This window comes from Micropterus salmoides, unplaced genomic scaffold (genome assembly GCF_014851395.1).
Source record: "Micropterus salmoides isolate LMB-PRFRI ecotype aquatic unplaced genomic scaffold, ASM1485139v1 Ms_hic_scaffold_327, whole genome shotgun sequence".
NCBI lineage: Eukaryota > Metazoa > Chordata > Actinopteri > Centrarchiformes > Centrarchidae > Micropterus > Micropterus salmoides.
This window is the reverse complement of record NW_024042562.1, coordinates 1-19408: the sequence shown is the minus strand read 5'-3', so window position 1 is coordinate 19408 and position 19408 is coordinate 1. Positions and strand designations below refer to the sequence as shown.

Here is a 19408-nt window from a genome sequence, read left to right as displayed (position 1 = left end):
TTTTGCATAAAGATTGTTTGTTCATGTGGTTATTAGATATTCATATATATTGTAATTAGAATTTTTTTAAGAATATCAATATCTGTGTCAAAAATTCAGTATCTACCTGGATGGATGGATGAATTTATCATATACCCTCACCTCCTCAATTCTGTATGCCTCTATAGACTGAACATCCCAGTTACTGTTGTAACACCTTGGAGTCCAGTGTACTGCATGCACAATTGAAAATTAAATGAAACAATTATTTGTGTGACATGATGTAATGACTAGTTAAGTAATGATCTGCTGTCATGACAATGCTCAAATCCACTGATGAATCAACGGGGACATAAAAAAGATGACAGAACCATGCTCATAATAAGTTTTTTTTTAAATAGAAATATCTATTTAATTCTGTTTAAATGCCTTCGGATTACCTATTAAAACAGGATCTTTGAGCTCATGCTGTAAGGTAATGTTTTCTTGTTGTGGTGAATTTATCCAGGAAGCCTCAAGATTTAATTTCAGGCCACCGTGAGTGACATTTCCTAACGCTCCTTAAGCTTCTCCGGCACATAATTAAGAGCGTTAAGTGTGTGTTATGGTCTGCACTCTCTAAGTTCTATGAAGGATGAAGATAAAGGCCATATACATCAGTCATGCAGCGTAATTATATAAGGATATAACCCCAAGGAGCTTGACCTTTATGTCTATTCTTTATTGCTCTTTGACATTTCAGAAATGGGAAATGTGATGGAGGCTCACACTTGTTTGATGGCTACCAGCAAGAGAAGAGATTTTATACACTTTGTATTTACACAGTCAAACTACCTGGAAACACCCTTCAGGTACTTCAGGCCGTCAAGGCTGCATAAAGGCACTTGCAATTTACTTCAACAGCGACAGTTTAATTATCAACCTGCTACAGCTGAAATTATTAATCAATTGTTGATTGCCAGACAAATAATTGGCAACAATTGTGCTAATTTATTAACTGTATAAGACATTTCTTAAGCAAAAAATGGTTCTCAAAAGTGAATATACATGTTTTCTTAGTCCTCCCTATAATAGCAAATATCTTTTGGGGTTTCAACTGCTGGTTGGACAAATAGTGACATCCTTTCTTTTCTGATATTTTATAGATTAAATGAATTAATGAATTAATGAATTAATCGAGGACATTAGTCTGCCCCATTATTTTCTCAATTAATTCACAAAATGTCAAAAAAAAGCCCCAATCACAATTTTACACAGCCCAAGCTGATGCCCTCGAATTGCTTGTTTTTTCCAACCAACAGCCCCAAATCCCAAAAATGTACTACTACAAATAAAACTATTATATTGGGCTTGGAAAAACAGCAAATATTCACATTTCAGAAGTCAGAACCTGTGATTTTTTGCACTTTTTCTTTAAAAAATTGGTAATATTTTATTTTACATGTCCTTAATTTCAGAATAATTTCTTCCTGGACTATATAATTAGGTACAAATTATAGAGTAAATAGAGGCAGGCTTGTCAGTGTCCACTCTTCTTCTTCTTTGGTCAGCAGGCCAGCTGAAGATGCAAAAATAAAGAAATAAATGTAATGTATAGATAAACAAGAATACAATTTAACTTTCATAATAATGAATAAATATTAACTTTTTTCTATACCTAGCATCAAATTACACAGTTTATTTTCCAGGAAAATCCCTGGCACCTGCAAAGATTTTACTAAATGATTAATCTCTTATACAAATAGTTAGGCCACCCATGAGTTTTCTGTCAACTAAAAATCTTTTAATCAACTAATCGTTGAGAGAGTAAACAACAACAACAACAACAACATCAACAACGCAACGGCTTTAGGACCCAGAATCTACAGCGGAAGAAGAAACGCCTCACTCTCCTCCGGCCTCCACCGCTACGAAGATGCTGCAGCTCGTCCCACCAGCTCTAATAATGTGTTTTTGTGTTTTAGTTAACGGGCAACCTGAGGACTCCAGACTGACCGAGAGAGCTTATGTGTTCTTACAGAAGCAGAATTTAGGTAAGACTTGATGTCAGACACAGGAAGGCATGTCGGTCTGCAAGCTCTTAGGAGGCCTTATCGTCTTTATTCTAGTGACAAGTACTTGCTAATGAAATAGGAGAATTAAAACCATAACACCAGCTAAGCCGTCATCTTATGTCAATATCATCATTATCTGTTTATGTTTTTATCCTCACAGTCACGCTGGGGAGTGTCCTCGCAGTGCTGCTGGTGCTCATGATTGTCATGGCTGTCTGTGTCTACAAACCGCTGTCTCGTCGGTGAAAAAAGGGGGCGAAACGCTTTTAGGAGATAAAGACAGAGACAACCCTGCTGTCTGCCCGGTGCAAAGTGACACCTGCACTGAGCTACTCGGCCCCGGAACCGCAACCAACTCCTGGAAAGACCAAACTGAGGGCGAACCCGAGCTCTGCCAGCACCGAAGACATCCACAGTACAAAGGAGACACCTGAATAAACGAGTGGAGACCATAGACTGTATGTAAAAGGTGGAGACCCTGATGCAGACGCTTGCACGCATGTGCACTGCATAATAAAATTAAGCAGTTAATGTAAAATCATGCTCTGTGTCAGTTATAAAAATGCTGAGCAGGCCCAGTTGATTCTGATGCTTGTGCATTAGTGCGCTATGTAAGTGAAAAACACAAGAGCAACTTTTCTTCAGGAGACTGAGAATGTCTTTGCAAAACATGATCATACTGTCAGCAAGAACAGCCTGTCGACAATTAAGTTACAACGAGAGGGATATTAACTGTAGGGTAGCAGTGCATAATCCCTGCGTTACAAAGATGGATGCATATTCTAAATGACAATAATAACATTCTTCCTTCGTGGTAGCTCTGTATGCTACACAATCCAATTGTCCAATAGTATTCTTTCATTATGGGTTATATCCAGAGTAGGGATGTTGGATTGGAATGACTATGACCATATTTAGCAACTAGCCAACCAAATATTTTCACTGCAGATAAATCATCTAAACTGTAAATTGTCTTCAAAATGTTAACACTTGACCTGACAATAAAGATCCCCACTCTTTTTAAACATGCACATTTCAAAGTCATGATGGAAAAGTACATAAAGGTCCTTTGTTGTGAGCCCGGTCTGTGTGAATAAAGCACATGGACAAAGTCACGTTTAATCCTCGGAAATAAAGTGCTTTTATTTTATAAACAACATTTTGAAACTGACATATTTTCTTAAAATTTTAACATGTTAAAAATAAACCATTGCAGCTGGAACGGTGCATTACAAAGATCGGCATTAAATTAACCAAAGCTAGCTTCTTTAGAGTCGACTGTTAAGTCAGTTGGGAAACGCGATCATTATAATTAGTCATTTTCCAGCTGAAGCCACTGAAAGTCAGACACAGCAACGCAGGGAGACTTCTGATGAGTGGTTGGTTGTCAGTGAAATAAACTATAGTGGTTAATGCATGTTACTCAGCATCAAACTGGCACAACTGAAATCTCTTCGTGTTGTTTTTAAGTTACAAAATGTTTTATTCTTAAAAAAATCTGTTCACAAGTTTAGTCTGAGTGGCACCACATTGAATCGTCACCACCTCTTGTCCAGACAAAAGCACTGTCAGTCAGAGCAAAGCATTTCCTTGGCACATGCTGAAGAAACTAATCCTACATATGGCGGGCATGCTTGATCTTTGAGTCTGTGCAGTCTCTTCTTCTGCTCAGAGGTCTAGAGTTGTTCATGGCTACAAAAGGCTAACAGAGGGCCTTTAGGAATCTGAATAATCTCTGCAGCAATGGTTGAGGGACTGCTTCTTAAATGCATGGCGGCTGTGAATCCACAGACAAGACTGGTCTCTACTGTTGTATTTTTGAACTGAGGTGATAATGCTTGAAGTTGCTCAGTGACAGTTAACAAAAATATGTCTTTTCTCAACGTGAAATCTGAGAAAATGCTAAAAAAAAGAGAAAGTTCAAACCCTCACCCTTGTTGCAGCAAAGATATTGCGTTACCATGCACCTGAAAGTTTCTCTCACAGCAACATGCTTTTGTTTACCCATTTGTAAAGTGTTCATTCACAACATACAAGATAATGCATTTATTTATGAACTTTTGACTCAATTAAACCAACTTTCTTAAGTAATATTGGCATAGCAGAAATGCATGAGTGATAACATTTCGCACCACAGAAACATTTACCAGGCTACAATTTCCGATAGTTTTAAAACTGATTAACAAACTAATTCCAAAGTGAAGGGAAAATGTGTAAAATTGGAACCCTGAGATTTCCGTTATTCAGTGAGCCCATGGTCCTCAACAAAGGGACTCTGTAGGAAGACTTCACAGTGAAAACACTCAAATCTGTCCCTTTAGGTCCACAGTACTAGCAGCTTTCTCTTGTGCTAGGCTGTTTTCATTCTAGCTTTCTAAAAATCAGAGACTGAGGCAATAATAAAAAAAACAACAGCCCTCTAGACCTTAAGTGCCACATTTGAGTGCCTGCGCCACATGAAGTCTCCTTGAGTATTTCTGTTCATAGAACCTTAATTACACTGATTTAACCCCACTCCAGACAACAGTTTGATCAACACACATGGGTTGCTGCTGAGTCTGATTTGGAAAAGAATAATAAATAAATAAAAAAGCAGAACAGACCCAGAATTATCTTAAAGAGTAAATGTATTAAGCTGCAGGATGGAGATAGATGCTGAGATAGAAATATATAAAGGTTCTTACCAAAAATACCTTTTGGAAAATACTGGATACCGAGAGTTTGATATTGCCTGTGCAAGAAAGACCTGTTACAGAAAGTAACCTGTGGTTGCATAGATGACTACAGTGGTTGGGAGGGGAAACTGAGGTGTGGTGGTTGCTTCTGTATCTGGAAAGGTTGTGTTATTATTCCCTCTTATTCCTTTTACTTCTCAGTGAGCGACAGCTGCAGTATCCTCTCCAGCTCCTCTTCCTCCTGTTTCCTCATCCTCTCCTCTTCCGCTTGAGCTCGAGCCGAGAGCTCCATGGCCAGGCGGAGCTCTGAGTCGGGGCTAGAGGTGGCGGGGGAGCTGGCAGGGCTGGGGGTGTCTCCATATTCCACTAGCACCCCCTCTGGGATACTCCTAGAATGACATTGACAGAGGAACGTGATCTCCAGCTCCGTTCTGAGGCTTTTACTGACACATTCAAAAGGGCGAACAGCGTCATCTAAAGCCCCGTAGGACAGTAGCAAGTACTGTTCCTTTTACCACATGTAATTATGTAATTGCTATGCCAGCAAACCTTAACCTATGTTCCTACCTGTCACTCTGGCTACTAGGCATTACATCAGTGAATTCCCCATCAGCATCATCCCAGGTCCCCTCCTATAATGACACAAACGTCCACAGCATTTAAGGGATGCAGTGAGTGGCAAAATGTCAGAAAAATTATAGGATGTGTGTGATGTGTGTGGTGAGCTGATTAAGTGATGCTTGTTCTGACCTGGCCCGGGACTCTGCGAGACTCCAGAAGACTCTGGTGGATGGCGTACTGCAAAAGCTCCTCGTCATTGTTGGACACAGTTGTGTGTCGGGTGCCTCCTCGACGATGGTAACTGACAGGCACGTCAAACACCGAAGGACACACTTGAAACAGAGGTAGTGCTGGATGGATGAAGACCAAAACATACACGGTTTAGGAATTGCAATTTTAACACGTTGTCACATTTAGCAGTTAAGCTGGCTGTATTCCTACCTGCAGCCTCTTCCTCTTCTCCCGAGGATGTTGGTGTGGCTGCTGGCGTCGTGGTGGCCTCCTCTTCAGTACTGCATTTATTGACATTACCAAATGTAATCCTGGCGTTCAGCACATGAAACAGGGGGATCTCTGCAAGAGAGGAAAACACAACAGATCAGATGTAAAAACAGACTTCAGAGGGGGAATGAGACTAAAGCTTTATGTGATGAAAGGAATGTCACATACCTATTTTAACAGGAAATCCAGGAGGAAACTTCAGGGTCACAAAGTCTCGTAGCCGCGCAAAATGGGAACTGGTCCGAGCCATGAGGTCAATAATGGGGGTCACCTGCTCCACCAGGGACAGAGGATGTTCCTCGCTCATCCACAACGTACCTTTAAACCTGCGTGAGACAAGGTTGAAAAGAAAAATGCTGTTCAACTGCACACACAGCTTAATTTCTTGATATTGATAACACGTAGCTATGAGGTTTCTGTAGCCGTAAAGCTGCGCTTCTTACTTCTGTGTTCGAACGCTCAGTTCAATGGGGCGGCCAATGTCTCTGTCCCCCAGTTGAAAGTCTGGATCAAAATATTCCTCTGGAGTGATGGCGGTGGGATTGGTGGCAGTTGCATACTCAAGAGTCAGGTCCTACAAAGTTGAGCACAAAGATCAAATCAGCTACCAGGTGGGAACAAAATACATAATTTTTAAAGGAATTTATTTAACGCACGTCTTACCCCTTGTGCACTTATGTGCTGCTCCACAGTCCCCAGCAGAGACTCCAAGATGTTCCTTTCACCTTTGAACAAAAAAAAATTCTAACTTGCTAAAAATACATATATTGAAGGACAGATAAAGAACTAAATGAAGATTCTATTCCACCTACTTTTTATCCTGGCTTTCTCCTCATCTGTAAGATGCTCTGTCCTCGTCCTGATTACCACATTTACATTGTTCACACTGAAAACCTACAAAACAACCACAGTCTAATGTCATATACGATCACACATGGGCTCCACACTTTTCAGTAGTACTACACTGTAAACAAAAGAAAAAAGTATAACATCTGTGTACCTTTGCTTCAAATCCATTGACCACTTCAGTTTTGTCAGCTCTCCAGCCCCAAATGCCAGATTTGTTCCTGTGAAAACAAAAGCACCATTTACCGACAAAATTCACCATCATATCCCTCAGTTCTAAGTAACGTCCACAATATAGAGAATACAATGATGCATTACAAGCTACATGTAGCCTACTATTATCTGTGATTATTCTCTAATTTTAGTGGCTTTAACAGTGTTGCATCTCATTGTTAAGTTTTGTTTTTAGATAAATTTTGTTCTTCATAGCCTCAATTTGCTATTTCTCACCTCATGGTATTGACTAACACGCCTAGTTAAATTTGCTCACATTATTAATATAGACTATAACTTGAGGTTGTTTGTTTTTAGTGTTATACAACATGCACACAAAAAGTCACAAAAGTAAGCATTGATGGTAGGACAACCTTTGAAAGAATAAGTCAGGGTAAATTTTGTATTTTAGTTAGTTAATTCAATGCTAGATTGATACTGGAAGCATCATCCAAAGCTCAGTGTAAAATGATGACTAAGAAGCCTAATTTAAACAGTAACCTCACTCAGGGAGCAAAAACGTTAAAACAAGTGTGGAAATGAGATGAAACACTGTCAGTGTGGAGTTTGTTCCCAGTGGATCAAAGGAAGTGAGATCTATGCATGTTGTGAGAAAAAGGACAACAGAAAAAGATGTGACTCTTGCCTCTCAAAAGCAATATCCTTGGTGTCCAAGTACGTGTTCACAATAGGAGTAGTCAACCTTTTGGCAACTTCCTGTTCAGCAGGCTGCATTGACTCCAGCGTGACATCCTCCATTTCTTGGGATATGTTGAAGCGTTCAGTGTCCACTACTTCATCGTCATGGTTCACCTCCATCAACTCTGCATGTGAATCTGTAAAAACACAGTCAGGGAGGGACTTAAACACTTTTACAGAAGTAGTACAAAAACATAAGAGAAAATGAATCACAGAGAAATCTGTTTTCATTAAAAAACAACCACACACACACACCATCTCCTCTGAAGATGTAGCTTCTACGCCCTCTGATCCACGTCATGTTTTCAAAGCCTAGAAGTGTGGCATCCACTCGCAGGCTGGCGCCACTTTTCCAAATGCGACAAACATCACTTGGACAAACCCGGGATAGAAGAGGGACTGTGAAGCAACAGCACATGAATGTCCCACAATGGAAATGTATCCGCACAAAACAATGTGACTTATTACTAAACCAAAACAAATTCTTCAACTAGCACAAGGCAGGTATGCAGCCTGTATGACCTGATGAAAACTCTTGGCTGGCAGAGATTATGCCTTTTCTGTCGATATTTGATTACAGGACACAGAATTTGAAAAACCTTGTAGATACCTTCTTCTTTTGCATGCTGAATTGCTGACGACCAGTTTGTGCTACATGAGCACGTCACAATGCACACACAGTCTATTTTACTTTTATGTCATATAGTCAGCTAACACAGCAAGAACTTACTCCAACTGGTGAATTCCCACTTCATTTCCATATAGAAGTCTGGAGACTGTGAAAAAAAGATAAAACGAGCGATTATTTGCTTTGCTAGTAACAATTTCCAGGCACCCATGACAAAACGATGGGAAAATGACCTCTCGGATCTTCGCCAGCAGCTCAGGCACTCCTCCCAGAGCAGTGGAGGCTTTGAGGTAGTCTCTGCGTTGAAGCACTAACTGGACCATCTCTGGATCTCCGGTACTGACTGCCTCCTGCAGCACTACACAGAGACAGACAAGTACCAACAAACCACTAAACACTTTAAAAGCAACAGCACATGTTCCCTAGGAGTGGCAACCACCCATTAAAAAAACCTCAACATTGGAGGTAATAACCACAGAAAGTGATTCTGTTTCACTGCAGTCGGAGGAGTGGACATGCATTTTTACCAGAAACCCCATTAACAGCAGATGATGTGTAGGTTAATGTGAGAAGGGCTTGACGTGATCAAACAATCCACAAACGCTTAAAAAGCATATCTGCAAGACAAGTGAAGGAAACATTCAGGGTGTCATTGCCCTAAGTTTTATTACTAACCTGTCCAATTCATGCTGTTTTCTTTTGTCACTTCAGCACCATGTCTCAGAAGGACTCTCACCGACTCCAGGTGCCCCAGCGACACAGCGAGGTGCAGAGGCGTCCGACCTCTGGGATCAACAGCCTCGATGTCATTCTGAGAAAAATCAAGGAGAAACCCACACATGTGTTTCCCCTGCAACTCATAGGCACCCGGTTAGACTACATACTGCAGCACTGACATGACAACCTGTTATATAAACAAAAGAGCAGGCCTTGTAGTATTGCTTCACTTGTAACTGAGGGCCTTCACATTGTAACTTATAGAGTCATAATTTTACACCTTTTAACTTCAGCCATCACTGATAATGATACAGGACTGCAGTAGTCAGTACACGGACAAGACTGGGCTTCATGTTTGGTCCTTACGTGACTCATGCTACTGAGGTAAATGTGTTATTCTTCAGCTTTGCTGGGTAGTAACAATTATAGCGACTGAATCATAGTAATTCTTTTTTAACAATACACAGTATTAATTGTGATGAGTTACTGTGAGGAAATACACAAGGAGAATATAAATGTTTTGGAACAATTACCACTTACTTAGTCATAATTTGTTAGATTACTCAGATGCATGTTTGATAGGAATGACACTGTAAAGATAACATTATCTCAAACTCTTTGGAATAATAATCAGAGCAAAGCAGATTCTGGATCAAAAATCACTCCACATTTTGTACTGTTCACTAGTTTTACCATATTTCAATTACTGTGCTGAGATTTGGGGACACAACTACAAACGTTCATGACATTCACTATCTATTCTCCAAAAAAGAGCAATAAGGATTATTCACAACGCTGGGTATCGGGATCACACGCACTCATTTTCTTACAGTCAAAATTACTAAAATTCATAGATCTTGTGAAACAGCCCAAAATAATGATCAAAAACAAAAATAACCTATATTACCAAATATTATTCAGGGAGAGAGAGGTAGGTTGTAATTTAAGGGGGAAACACAATTTCAAAACAAACAGGACAACCAGGAAAAGTTTTTGCATTTTACTCCCTGGAGTAAAGCCATGCAACAGTCTCAATGAGGAACTAAAGCAATGTCCAAACATAAATCAGTTTAAAATCAAGTATAAAGATATGGTTTTCATGTGTTACAGTGATGAAGAAGGGGGTGAATAATCAACAAGTGTTTTCTAGGGCTAGTATTTATTTTCAGTTTTGTTTTTGTTGTTATTATTTCATTTTATACTTTGAGTTGCTGAAATTCATTCTTTCCTTTTATGTTCTTTTTTAAATAATTGATGTACATTTTGAATCTATTTTATATATGACAAAGTAGATGTGTAAATATTAATTTGGAAGGCCAGTAGATTATTTATAAGCATTTGATTTGTGGACAAGGGGTGGGATTAAATAAGTTTTTTTCCCCCCTCTTCCCACTTCTTTTCGATTACTTAAAGAAATTGACATGAGTTTGAAAAAGAACTATTTTACTATTATTATACTATATCACAGGTATATTATTATATGTTTATTTGATAGCATTTTCTTGTCGGGTGTTTCTGTTTTACACATAATCGTAATAAACACATAATAATATCACATGAGAGCCTGTGAATTGTCAGGGGCGCAACACACCACAAACCTATAACGTTACATTTATTTGGTAAAGCAGATCTTATGTTATCATATCACTAACACATTTTTTATAAGACCTGTTGATCAGGGAACAGCTATGTCCTCAGAGACATTTCAAACATTATCTGTGTGTGAGTCTGCGGAGCATCTGTCAACACGACTGGCCTACTTTGACTGGATGGCTACGGATGTCGAGCAGGTCACTCCTAGCTTCATCTAGCTAGCGTTCGTGTGAAAGTTTGCAGCATATCCAGTGTTTAACCAACCTGTGGTAACGTTATTTGTTCTTCCAGTCTCCTGTAATCATTCTCCCACACTGCGGAATGCAGGGGAAACTTCACTCTGATGTCTTCGCTAACGTTAGCCGTGGACATCTTCCTCTTTGTGTAGCCGCTCAGTGCAACGTTAGCCCGCTTCTGATAACTACAGCCATGGGAAAAACTGCGCTACCTGCACGCTAGTTATACCATATGATCCATGCTCCTAGTATTTGACAACAACAACGTTGAAATATCCAAACCGGTGTCCAACTTTTCCCGTGCCTTCCCCCAAAATAAAACTTTTGAACAAGGAAGTGCCAGGAGTAGTCCTCAGTGATGACAGGGGTGTCCTACGTAGAAATAAACTCACAGTTTAATTAACTCCATCTAGGTAAGACAGGTTACCAAACCCCTTCAAAACAGAAATTAATTTATGTGTAATAACTATTATTTATGTGGTTGATACACGACAGATACACGATTTGTAAATAAAACCATCGCCTTTAGAAAAAAAAAGATGGTCGCTTCCAGTTGGACGGAACCATTCAACACATCCGCATGGGGGCTGCAAAATACTGAAAGAAAAATAAATAATTCCCTAATAATTGATAATATTAAGTAAGTAATTAATTAATGTAAATGATGTCTCTAACGTTAGACAATAAACTGACTGTTAGGCCTGTAAGGTAATGACTTTACATTTTATGGAGGGACTGGGAGATTGAACATCTGAAAGTTTACCGCCACCTTACTACTGTGTACTAATAGCTGTATGTAACGACACTTTGTCCTTTTAAACGACAATGTGACATAATCCGTGGTGCTTTGCTCTACGAACATATGCTTGATACTGAAATGCGGACACATAGTCTTTAACCTTTAACACAAACATGGGTCTGTTGATCCAGCCTAACCTCAGTTGTGTATGAACTTGTTGTTTTCTCGTTATTTGATGTAAAAGTACACTGGTGATATTATTGTGAGTCCTTTAATAAGTTGTAATGGATGGAAATTCAGTAAACGTCTCCCCATTATTAGTTTTACAACGTACTCTTTATGGTCCGTGTCACGAAGGTGCTTAGATCAAGCTCACCTTCTGCGCCTACGTTTAAAATTTACTTTTATAGCCCTCAGCTAGGTCTCTCAGGCTTTGTACCGCCAAATACCACCGCAAACAAAAGCAAACATTATGTGTTAGCTGTAGCTGTTAAAATCAGAGTTACCATTGTAGTATTTGCCGATTCAGGAGAAAGAGACAGGAGGCGTTACTTCTATGCAGGAAGTGTAGTTCCTGAGAGGCTAGGCTCTGGGCACACTGTCCCATGCCAATAGGTCACAGGCGCAGCTGCCACTGGGAAAGCTCTTACCCTGCCGTGTAGTTACCAGACTGAAGAGTAAACTACATAACGGGCATAGGCTAGTTAGCTAATCAGGTGCTAAGTCAGCTTGGCACGCAGCATTGTACCTTATTCCTGTGGGGCGGTGTTATAATGGTTGTATCGTTAACACTGGCAACAGTTAAAGGAAGTAACGTTAGCAGGTCGTTGTTTGTAGTGTTTTTAATTAGCTAGGTCTAGCTAACGCGGAAGGCACCCCCACAGATTAATCAATGATTAGCATAACATAACGGACATAACACTCTTTTCTCATTTACAAAGGGCCTTTCTTCCTGAGTAAAGATGTCTAAACGGCTGCGGAACACCGAGCTCTGCGCTGATTGCAGTGTTCCAGGTAAGCAAATCCAGACCATCCCTGCAGTGTTTAGCTGTTAGCCTTTTATATATTCACTTAACGTTTGGTACTTCAAGCTATGTAAGACAAAGCCTTGCACTCTTCTGGCTTAAATCAGATTATCAGTGCTGCCCCACGCTGCTTTCTTCTTTACAGTAAGTTAGAAATGCAGTGTGCTGATTACACTTGGCAAGTTGTTAGTGGTGTTGACAGGTCACTAACGTTATAGCTCTTGGGTTGAGGATGCAATTAGACCTGTAGCAGCTGTCTTTTTAACTGTTTCCATCCGGTGTTACTTGTTTTAAATAATCAGGCAGGCTTTTTTAATGTGTGTCAATACACAGATTTACACAGGTTTGTCACAAAAACCTATCTAGATTTGAAATGATGCCATGCAGACGTTTCCAGTGAATTTGAAATGTAATCAATCACCTATTATGAAATCTCATCCTAGATCAGCAGGAAGCTGTTCTATGAGCTCTCTGTCTGAAGCACAACTAGGATGACTGCATCACTCATAAAAAGTCAGTGGCTACAGAGGTCTGCTGTCATCATGCTTTTTGTACACCACACAGGGATAATGGTAGTAAGAGAGAAGCCAAACCCTTGTTGACAATATGTGAGTGAACTTTTTAATTAATTGTGATGATGAGAAATGACTGAATGAAATTACTCTTAATGGTATGGCTTTTTCCTCCACTGATCCTAACTGTCACCAATTTAAAAGATTGATTGGTGAAAACCATTTTTACATCCTAAATCAAATCTAAAAATCAGATTGAATCAGTTGCTGCACTCTGTTATCTGCAGTGATTGGTAGCGGATGGATTATTCCATAGTCAGTCCATTGTATGACATCAGAGTAATACCAGCATCGTCTAACAGAGATCTGTTTGTTCTAAATAGTATTAGGGATGTGAGAAAAATGGAATAAAGTTTTTACAGTGAAACGTTAATGTGAAAGCTATTGCTAGTTGCATTGTGCGTGAGGTACTTTCAGAAGTCCCATTTATGTAGAAATGACGTGATGTTTTTCAGCAGCCACAGGAAGCAAAACAGGATGCTGAGTGAATCGACTGCTTTGAATGCAGAAGACATTTTGTAGACTATGTATTGTAAATGTGATATACTGTAAGAGTAGAGCACGAATTGTTTTCAGGAATGCATTTTTTTTTTTTTTTTAACGAATTAGTAAAAAATCTGTGCACTGGTTACTTGTCTCCTGCACAATACAAATCAAGAAAAACAAAAACAAGTATTGTAAATATTCAGTATTATTCAAGTTTTAGTACCCTGTCCCTCATCGTGTCATTCAAACTAGTTAAGCCCCTCAGGTCTCCACGGCAGCTGGCCTGGATTGCCCTCCTATACAACTGTTACCAGTTGTTGGGTGGGAATATTTTTAGAGTTTCAAGATGTGGTATTAAATTTAGCAGCACTTGTTGAGGAAAGGGTAAAAGAGGCATGTCAGCATCAACTCTCAGGTCTTGGTGGAGGAGACTCTGAAAACTCGGGGACCAGGTGCCAGAATTTGACCAGCAACCCCTGCAGCTGTTCCTCATACACCTCAGCTGCTGCCTGGACGCTTACAGCCTTCACTGTCTGTCCTGTCACAGGGCCAGGCTCTCAATCTGCTTAACAGTTAATTGGCTATATCAGAGTGTCAAATGAATTTCAAGTATTTTTGGTGATGTTGAGATGTTTGCTGTCAGTAGAGTCTCGGTATAAACTGTTAGTTGAAGTGTGGTAAAAAGATTGAGGTTAAGTAAACACTTCTTTTGGTTTTCAGTGCACTCTGCTTCAGTTTCTAACACCATGCATTTCCTGAATATGCATCACTTGTCTAGCATTTCTCTGTAATTTATTTATACAGTGTTTTGAAAGAGGAAGCCGCGCTATTGCTCAACAATACGGTTGATGTGTTTCAACCTTCAGCTGCTAGTCTTCACTTCCTTTTTACACAATGCATGGCCTCACCTAAATATGCGATCAAAAAGGTCTTAAATGCTTATTGTTGTTGTTGTTGTTGTTGTTGTTATTATTATTATGGCTACCCTTGGTTTGGCTTATTTCTTTTCTTTCTGCTAGTTAGATTGTGTTTGTGTGCATGTGGTCTTTATGCCCGACGACGAAAAGACATACATCTTTTAAAAGGAGGTCAAAAATATGAGAAATCATTTTTAAAAAAGGCTCAGTAATTTCCGGGAACAGCTGGAAACAGCTTTTCAGCAAATGTTACTCAAGCAGAAGTAAATAGTGTATTTGCAAGTGTCTATTTTAAGCCATGGATTAATGGATGGATTACACATTTGATGCTCTACTGAGTATTTCTAACAGCAAGACGGTGTATGTGGCATTCAGTGAGGAACAAGGAGAAAAAAGGAGAAGTGCTATGATCTGCAGGAGCATGTCAGTGATTTGAATAATGGTACTGAATGTGAAGAGAGGAGATGACTTGTCATACATTTCTAACTGACTCAGCTTAGACTAACTATCAAGATAAAAACTGGCACAAATCTGTTAAAGCTGGAGGAGATGGTTTACTTTTAGCTACTCCTTGAATGACATACTTAACCAGTCGTGATTCATGCATTAGATCACCGCGAGTGTCATGATTTTCACTTTGCGGTTTTTTTCTTCTCTCTCAGAACCTCGCTGGGCCTCGGTGAACAGGGGCGTGTTGATTTGCGATGAGTGCTGCAGCGTTCATCGGAGCTTGGGCAGACACAGCTCCCAAGTCCGCCACATGACGCACACACCATGGCCTCCTACGCAGCTACAGGTAAAAACACAGGAAAATGTTGTATTTATATTTGCCTGTGTGAAGCTACACATCTTTATGCTTTCGGCTATGAAGTTGATGAGTTTATGAGTGCTGATGGTGAAGTGTCTCTCATGCAGTGCCCTGAGATCACATCATCCTTTACATGCAAACTGTATTACTGCAGTTTTAAATTCAGCAGGCCTGTGTCTTTGCTCAAGAACAGTTGTGCATCAGATCACGCAGAGGTGTATTGATTTTGTCCAAATATAGAAAGTGTTTATTCAGGAGGGCTGTTAACAGCCAGTCAGCAATCTGCAGTCTGAATCACTGGTATACATTTTACAGGCTTTCTTTTACATGTCACCCTAGATGGTTCAGACGTTATACAGCAATGGTGCAAATTCAATATGGGAGCACTCCCTTCTGGACCCTGCATCTGTGATGAGTGGAAAACGCAAGGCCAACCCTCAGGACAAACTGCAGTGAGTCATTATTGTTTGAAAATAATGAGTACTTTTTGATGTTGACTTGATGTTAATTTAATAAACAAAAAATGAGATTGTTGACCTTCCAAGTTTAGCATGTGCCACTGCCTCTTCCTTCCTGTTTGAACCTCCATGTTTCATGTTGTTCTGAAAGCCCAAACAAATCAGAGTTTATAAAAGCCAAATATCAAATGCTGGCATTCGTGCATCGCATGCCTTGCCGGGAGGACGACAGCTCGACAGCCAAGGACTTAAGCAAGGTGAGGAGAAAAAATTGCTCACAATGATTAGGAGAAAACTGAAACATGGTTTTGTTTATTGTTTGGTTTCGTAAAGTCATAGCGATGGCCGTTTCTTTGTTGTTTTTTTGTCCTCCCAGCAACTTCACTCAAGTGTACGCACTGGGAATCTCGAAACGTGTTTGAGGTTGCTATCCCTGGGAGCACAAGCAAATTTTTTTCACCCCGTAAGATTCACCTGCTGTATTTAAAATCAGAATTTTCATCTTTGCATTTACTTTTCTGTTGCTTATAGATCAAAATGCTTTGTCATGGTAATCAACCTCCTCTAGGAAAAAGGGAACACTCCCTTGCATGTAGCTGCAAAGGCAGGACAAGTATCTCAGGCTGAACTGTTGACTGTTTATGGGGCAGATCCTGGAGCCCCTGACAGCAATGGCAAAACTCCCATTGACTATGCAAGGTTCGTTCTTTTTTCTTTTTTTTTCTTTCTTCTTTTTATAAATCAAACACAAAATGTTATGGGCCCATAATGTCACCCTTTGAAATATGATGATGTGTATTTTTTAAACATGTCTTTGTAGGGAAGCCGGCCACCATGACCTGGCAGATAGATTGGTGGAGATTCAGTATGAACTAACAGATCGACTGGCGTTCTACCTGTGTGGGAGAAAACCAGGTATGCAGGGAGAGAGATCTGCAATTTTAAATGACTATGTGTTTTAAAAGAAATAGGTCAAAGAATATGTGCATATAGGGTTGGAGTGAAAGATAGTTTAGACTTGGCACACAGGGCACTATAATCAGCGACGGGGAAACTCTTAAGTATTTCAGCTTGTATAGATTTCACCCATGTGGCACTCCAAGCAGATAAAAACAACTGCTCATGTTATTTAATCAGTTTTGTGAATACCGATATGTACTATAAGTAAGTCATACTTAATAAGTATCATTGATGTCGTTGGCAGTCATCCAGAACATACTTGTTGTTTCTTTCAGATCATAAAAACGGCCAGCACTTCATTGTTCCACAAATGGCCGACAGGTAAGAAAGCAGAAGCTGTAAGTCAACATAATGTAAGTCAATATTAAGTGGTACGTCTTTGAATAACATGTGTCTTAAGTGAATGGGTTTAACTTGAGAGCGCCGCTAAAGCAGTTGTTAATGGCTTGCTCTGAGCTAAGGCCTGTTCGGACACGCTGATCTGTTATCTGTGTTAGAGAAAACAGAGCCAGTGAAATAGTTGACATGCCTAAAATCTTTGTAATTGCTGCAAATAAGTCAAATGTTGTTCCAAACAAGCAGAACAGCCACTGTAGAGCAATCACTGTGCCTTTTCCAGTTTTAAGTCAAACATTTGATCTGTTTCATTGCTCTCTTTTGATGGATAAGGAACATGTAAGTATTACTCAGAATGAAGTGTGCACCATGTCGACCTAACGATTCATCAGCATAATATTTATGAATGTTATTTTCTGTTGGCAGCAGCTTAGATTTATCAGAACTGGCCAAGGCAGCAAAGAAGAAACTGCAGTCGGTAAGTATGATTGCAGTGATGGACTTTCACTGTACAGAGCTGTTTTTTCTCCCTTTTACATGTCTGACTGTATGTCATTTCCTAATTTTCATACAGCTCAGTAATCATTTATTTGAGGAACTGGCCATGGACGTGTATGATGAGGTGGACAGACGAGAGACTGATGCAGGTAAAGTAAAAGATATTTTGTAGTGGCGTCTCTCCTCACATTCGCTCCTCCAAAGCGGGCACCATTGATCTCATTCTCATACTGTTATTTGTAGTGTGGCTAGCTACACAGAATCACAGCACCCTGGTGACAGAGACAACCGTGGTGCCTTTCCTTCCTGTGAATCCAGAGTATTCATCAACACGAAACCAGGCAAGTCAGCTTTACAGAACACCCAAGCCAACACTTTGTTGTCTCCCCCTGCAGATATTTCCTCTGAAGTTAGATTGTGTCTTTGTATTTCTTACTTAGGGACGGCAGAAGCTCGCAAGATTTAATGCACATGAATTTGCAACTCTTGTGATTGACATATTAAGTGATGCCAAGCGCAGACAACAGGGGAATTCAATAGCCAGTCCCAAAGGTCAGTGTCTTTCTGTTACTTTATTCCAAGATCTTACTGACAAGTGTAGCACAGCTATACAGTAACTATTTGTGGTCCTTCATTCCAGACAACGTTGAGTTTATCCTGAAGAGTGTGGCTGTCAGGCATTGTAGTGATAGCCAGGACAATGACCAGCCTGACTACGACAGTGTGGCGTCCGATGAGGACACGGATCAAGAGCTTCCCTCGAGCAAAGGCGATAGGACCAAGGTATCGTTGCATTGCTTTCACAGCTTTCACCTCTGGGTGCATTTTTCCCCATTTTATTTCTAACCCCTGTCTCCAACAGAGCCTGGACTCTGACGTCTCAGATGGCCCAATCACCATGCACGAGTACTTGGAGGTGAAAAACGCGCTCTCTGCCTCTGAAGCCAAGATCCAGCACCTCATGAAAGCAAACAACAACCTGAGCGATGAGCTGAGGCTGATGCAGAAAAAGGTATCCACCGCGATCCACCAATAAGATCACTAACACCGGGGGGGCCGGACTGAGGGGGGGCCACAGTGGTCAGCAGAGCTCTTCTCCTACCCAGTGTGACTGCTCTCTGGTGTGGAAGGCCCAGCCTGTGGGTTATAAGAGGGCCAGGCTATCTGAACAGGAATGCTCTGTTGCAAGATAAGGCTGCTGCGACACCCTGCTGGTCCACCCTCTGTTTTGGCCAGCATGATCAATTTCATAGCTTGAATGCAAACTGAGACTTTTTTGCGTGCGTGTGTGCTTGTGTGTGTGTGTGTGTGTTTGTTTTGTGGATTTGAGAAGAAGAAATGCACCCTTTCTCCAGTTAATAACACAAAACAGTTTAGTTCCCCTTTTTGTATTTGAGTTAAAGCTGTCTAATGTTACTAACAAGCATGTTTCAAGAAAAAGCATGAAGTAATTGACAGTTGTTTTTAAGCCCTTCACAGTTCATAGTGACTAACTGAAATTGTATGTGTGTGCCTCGCTTCATCACATATACTGTGTTTACTGCATAGAATGTTTTTGGATGATTTCCTTTAGTACATGTGGATTTATTGTTTGACGTTGTTTTGTAAGAGGTCATATTTCATAGAAAAGCATACAAATCTGGAATGCTGTTACCCTGCTACATCAAACTGCTGTTTATAGACATGACTCTGTTACGTTTGAGAGTCTGCACAAATGTATGCAATGAGCTTCAAGTTAGCAATGTGTATCTTGCTAAATCCAAACGATTCTGAAAATGATCATTTGAGCCACAAATGTTCAAAGCATGTTACAGCTTCATTTATTTTTTATTTTTATTTTTTTAATGGAACCCGTCAGCGAGTTGGAATTTTATTTCTTGTGTTAAAATTGCTTTAATTTGGCTGTT

General features: G+C 40.1%; 2 protein-coding genes and 1 long non-coding RNA gene across 8 annotated transcripts; 2 read left to right on the top strand and 1 right to left on the bottom strand.

The window, feature by feature from the left end:
• The first annotated feature begins 1854 nt into the window (after positions 1-1854).
• On the top strand, positions 1855-3060 carry LOC119884207. The gene is made up of 2 exons (XR_005440956.1): positions 1855-2012; positions 2194-3060. It is a non-coding gene; the product is annotated as an uncharacterized LOC119884207 (long non-coding RNA).
• An 85-nt stretch (positions 3061-3145) lies between these two features.
• Positions 3146-11230, bottom strand: ankrd13a (ankyrin repeat domain 13A). The gene is made up of 15 exons (XM_038694671.1): positions 10731-11230; positions 8832-8967; positions 8390-8514; positions 8259-8304; positions 7784-7927; positions 7476-7665; positions 6771-6837; positions 6583-6664; positions 6434-6495; positions 6214-6344; positions 5939-6096; positions 5711-5842; positions 5459-5619; positions 5276-5340; positions 3146-5097 (listed from the first exon to the last, which is right to left on the bottom strand). The coding sequence occupies exons 1-15, from the start codon at positions 10836-10838 to the stop codon at positions 4899-4901; spliced, it is 1806 nt and encodes a 601-aa protein (XP_038550599.1). The 5' UTR covers positions 10839-11230; the 3' UTR covers positions 3146-4898.
• An 812-nt stretch (positions 11231-12042) lies between these two features.
• On the top strand, positions 12043-18513 carry LOC119884204 (ARF GTPase-activating protein GIT2-like; the record flags this gene model as incomplete). Of its 6 annotated transcripts, none has more annotated exon segments than XM_038694666.1 (15): positions 12043-12455; positions 15104-15237; positions 15589-15701; positions 15859-15964; positions 16084-16170; positions 16276-16406; positions 16528-16622; positions 16943-16988; positions 17337-17342; positions 17433-17481; positions 17578-17650; positions 17745-17842; positions 17942-18053; positions 18142-18284; positions 18364-18513. In XM_038694666.1, coding segments are annotated over 15 exon segments (1395 nt in total), but the record flags the coding sequence as incomplete, so codon positions are not given.
• Positions 18514-19408: the final 895 nt, after the last annotated feature.

Excerpts from the sequence above, each read along its gene's own strand:
- ankrd13a (XM_038694671.1), bottom strand. The coding sequence starts at position 10,838 with ATGTCCACGGCTAACGTTAGCGAAGACATCAGAGTGAAGTTTCCCCTG. Across the intron at positions 6,665-6,770 it reads TCAATGGATTTGAAGCAAAG|GTTTTCAGTGTGAACAATGT; the intron begins GTACACAGATGT and ends GTTGTTTTGTAG. Across the intron at positions 5,098-5,275 it reads CCTAGTAGCCAGAGTGACAG|GAGTATCCCAGAGGGGGTGC; the intron begins GTAGGAACATAG and ends ATGTCATTCTAG.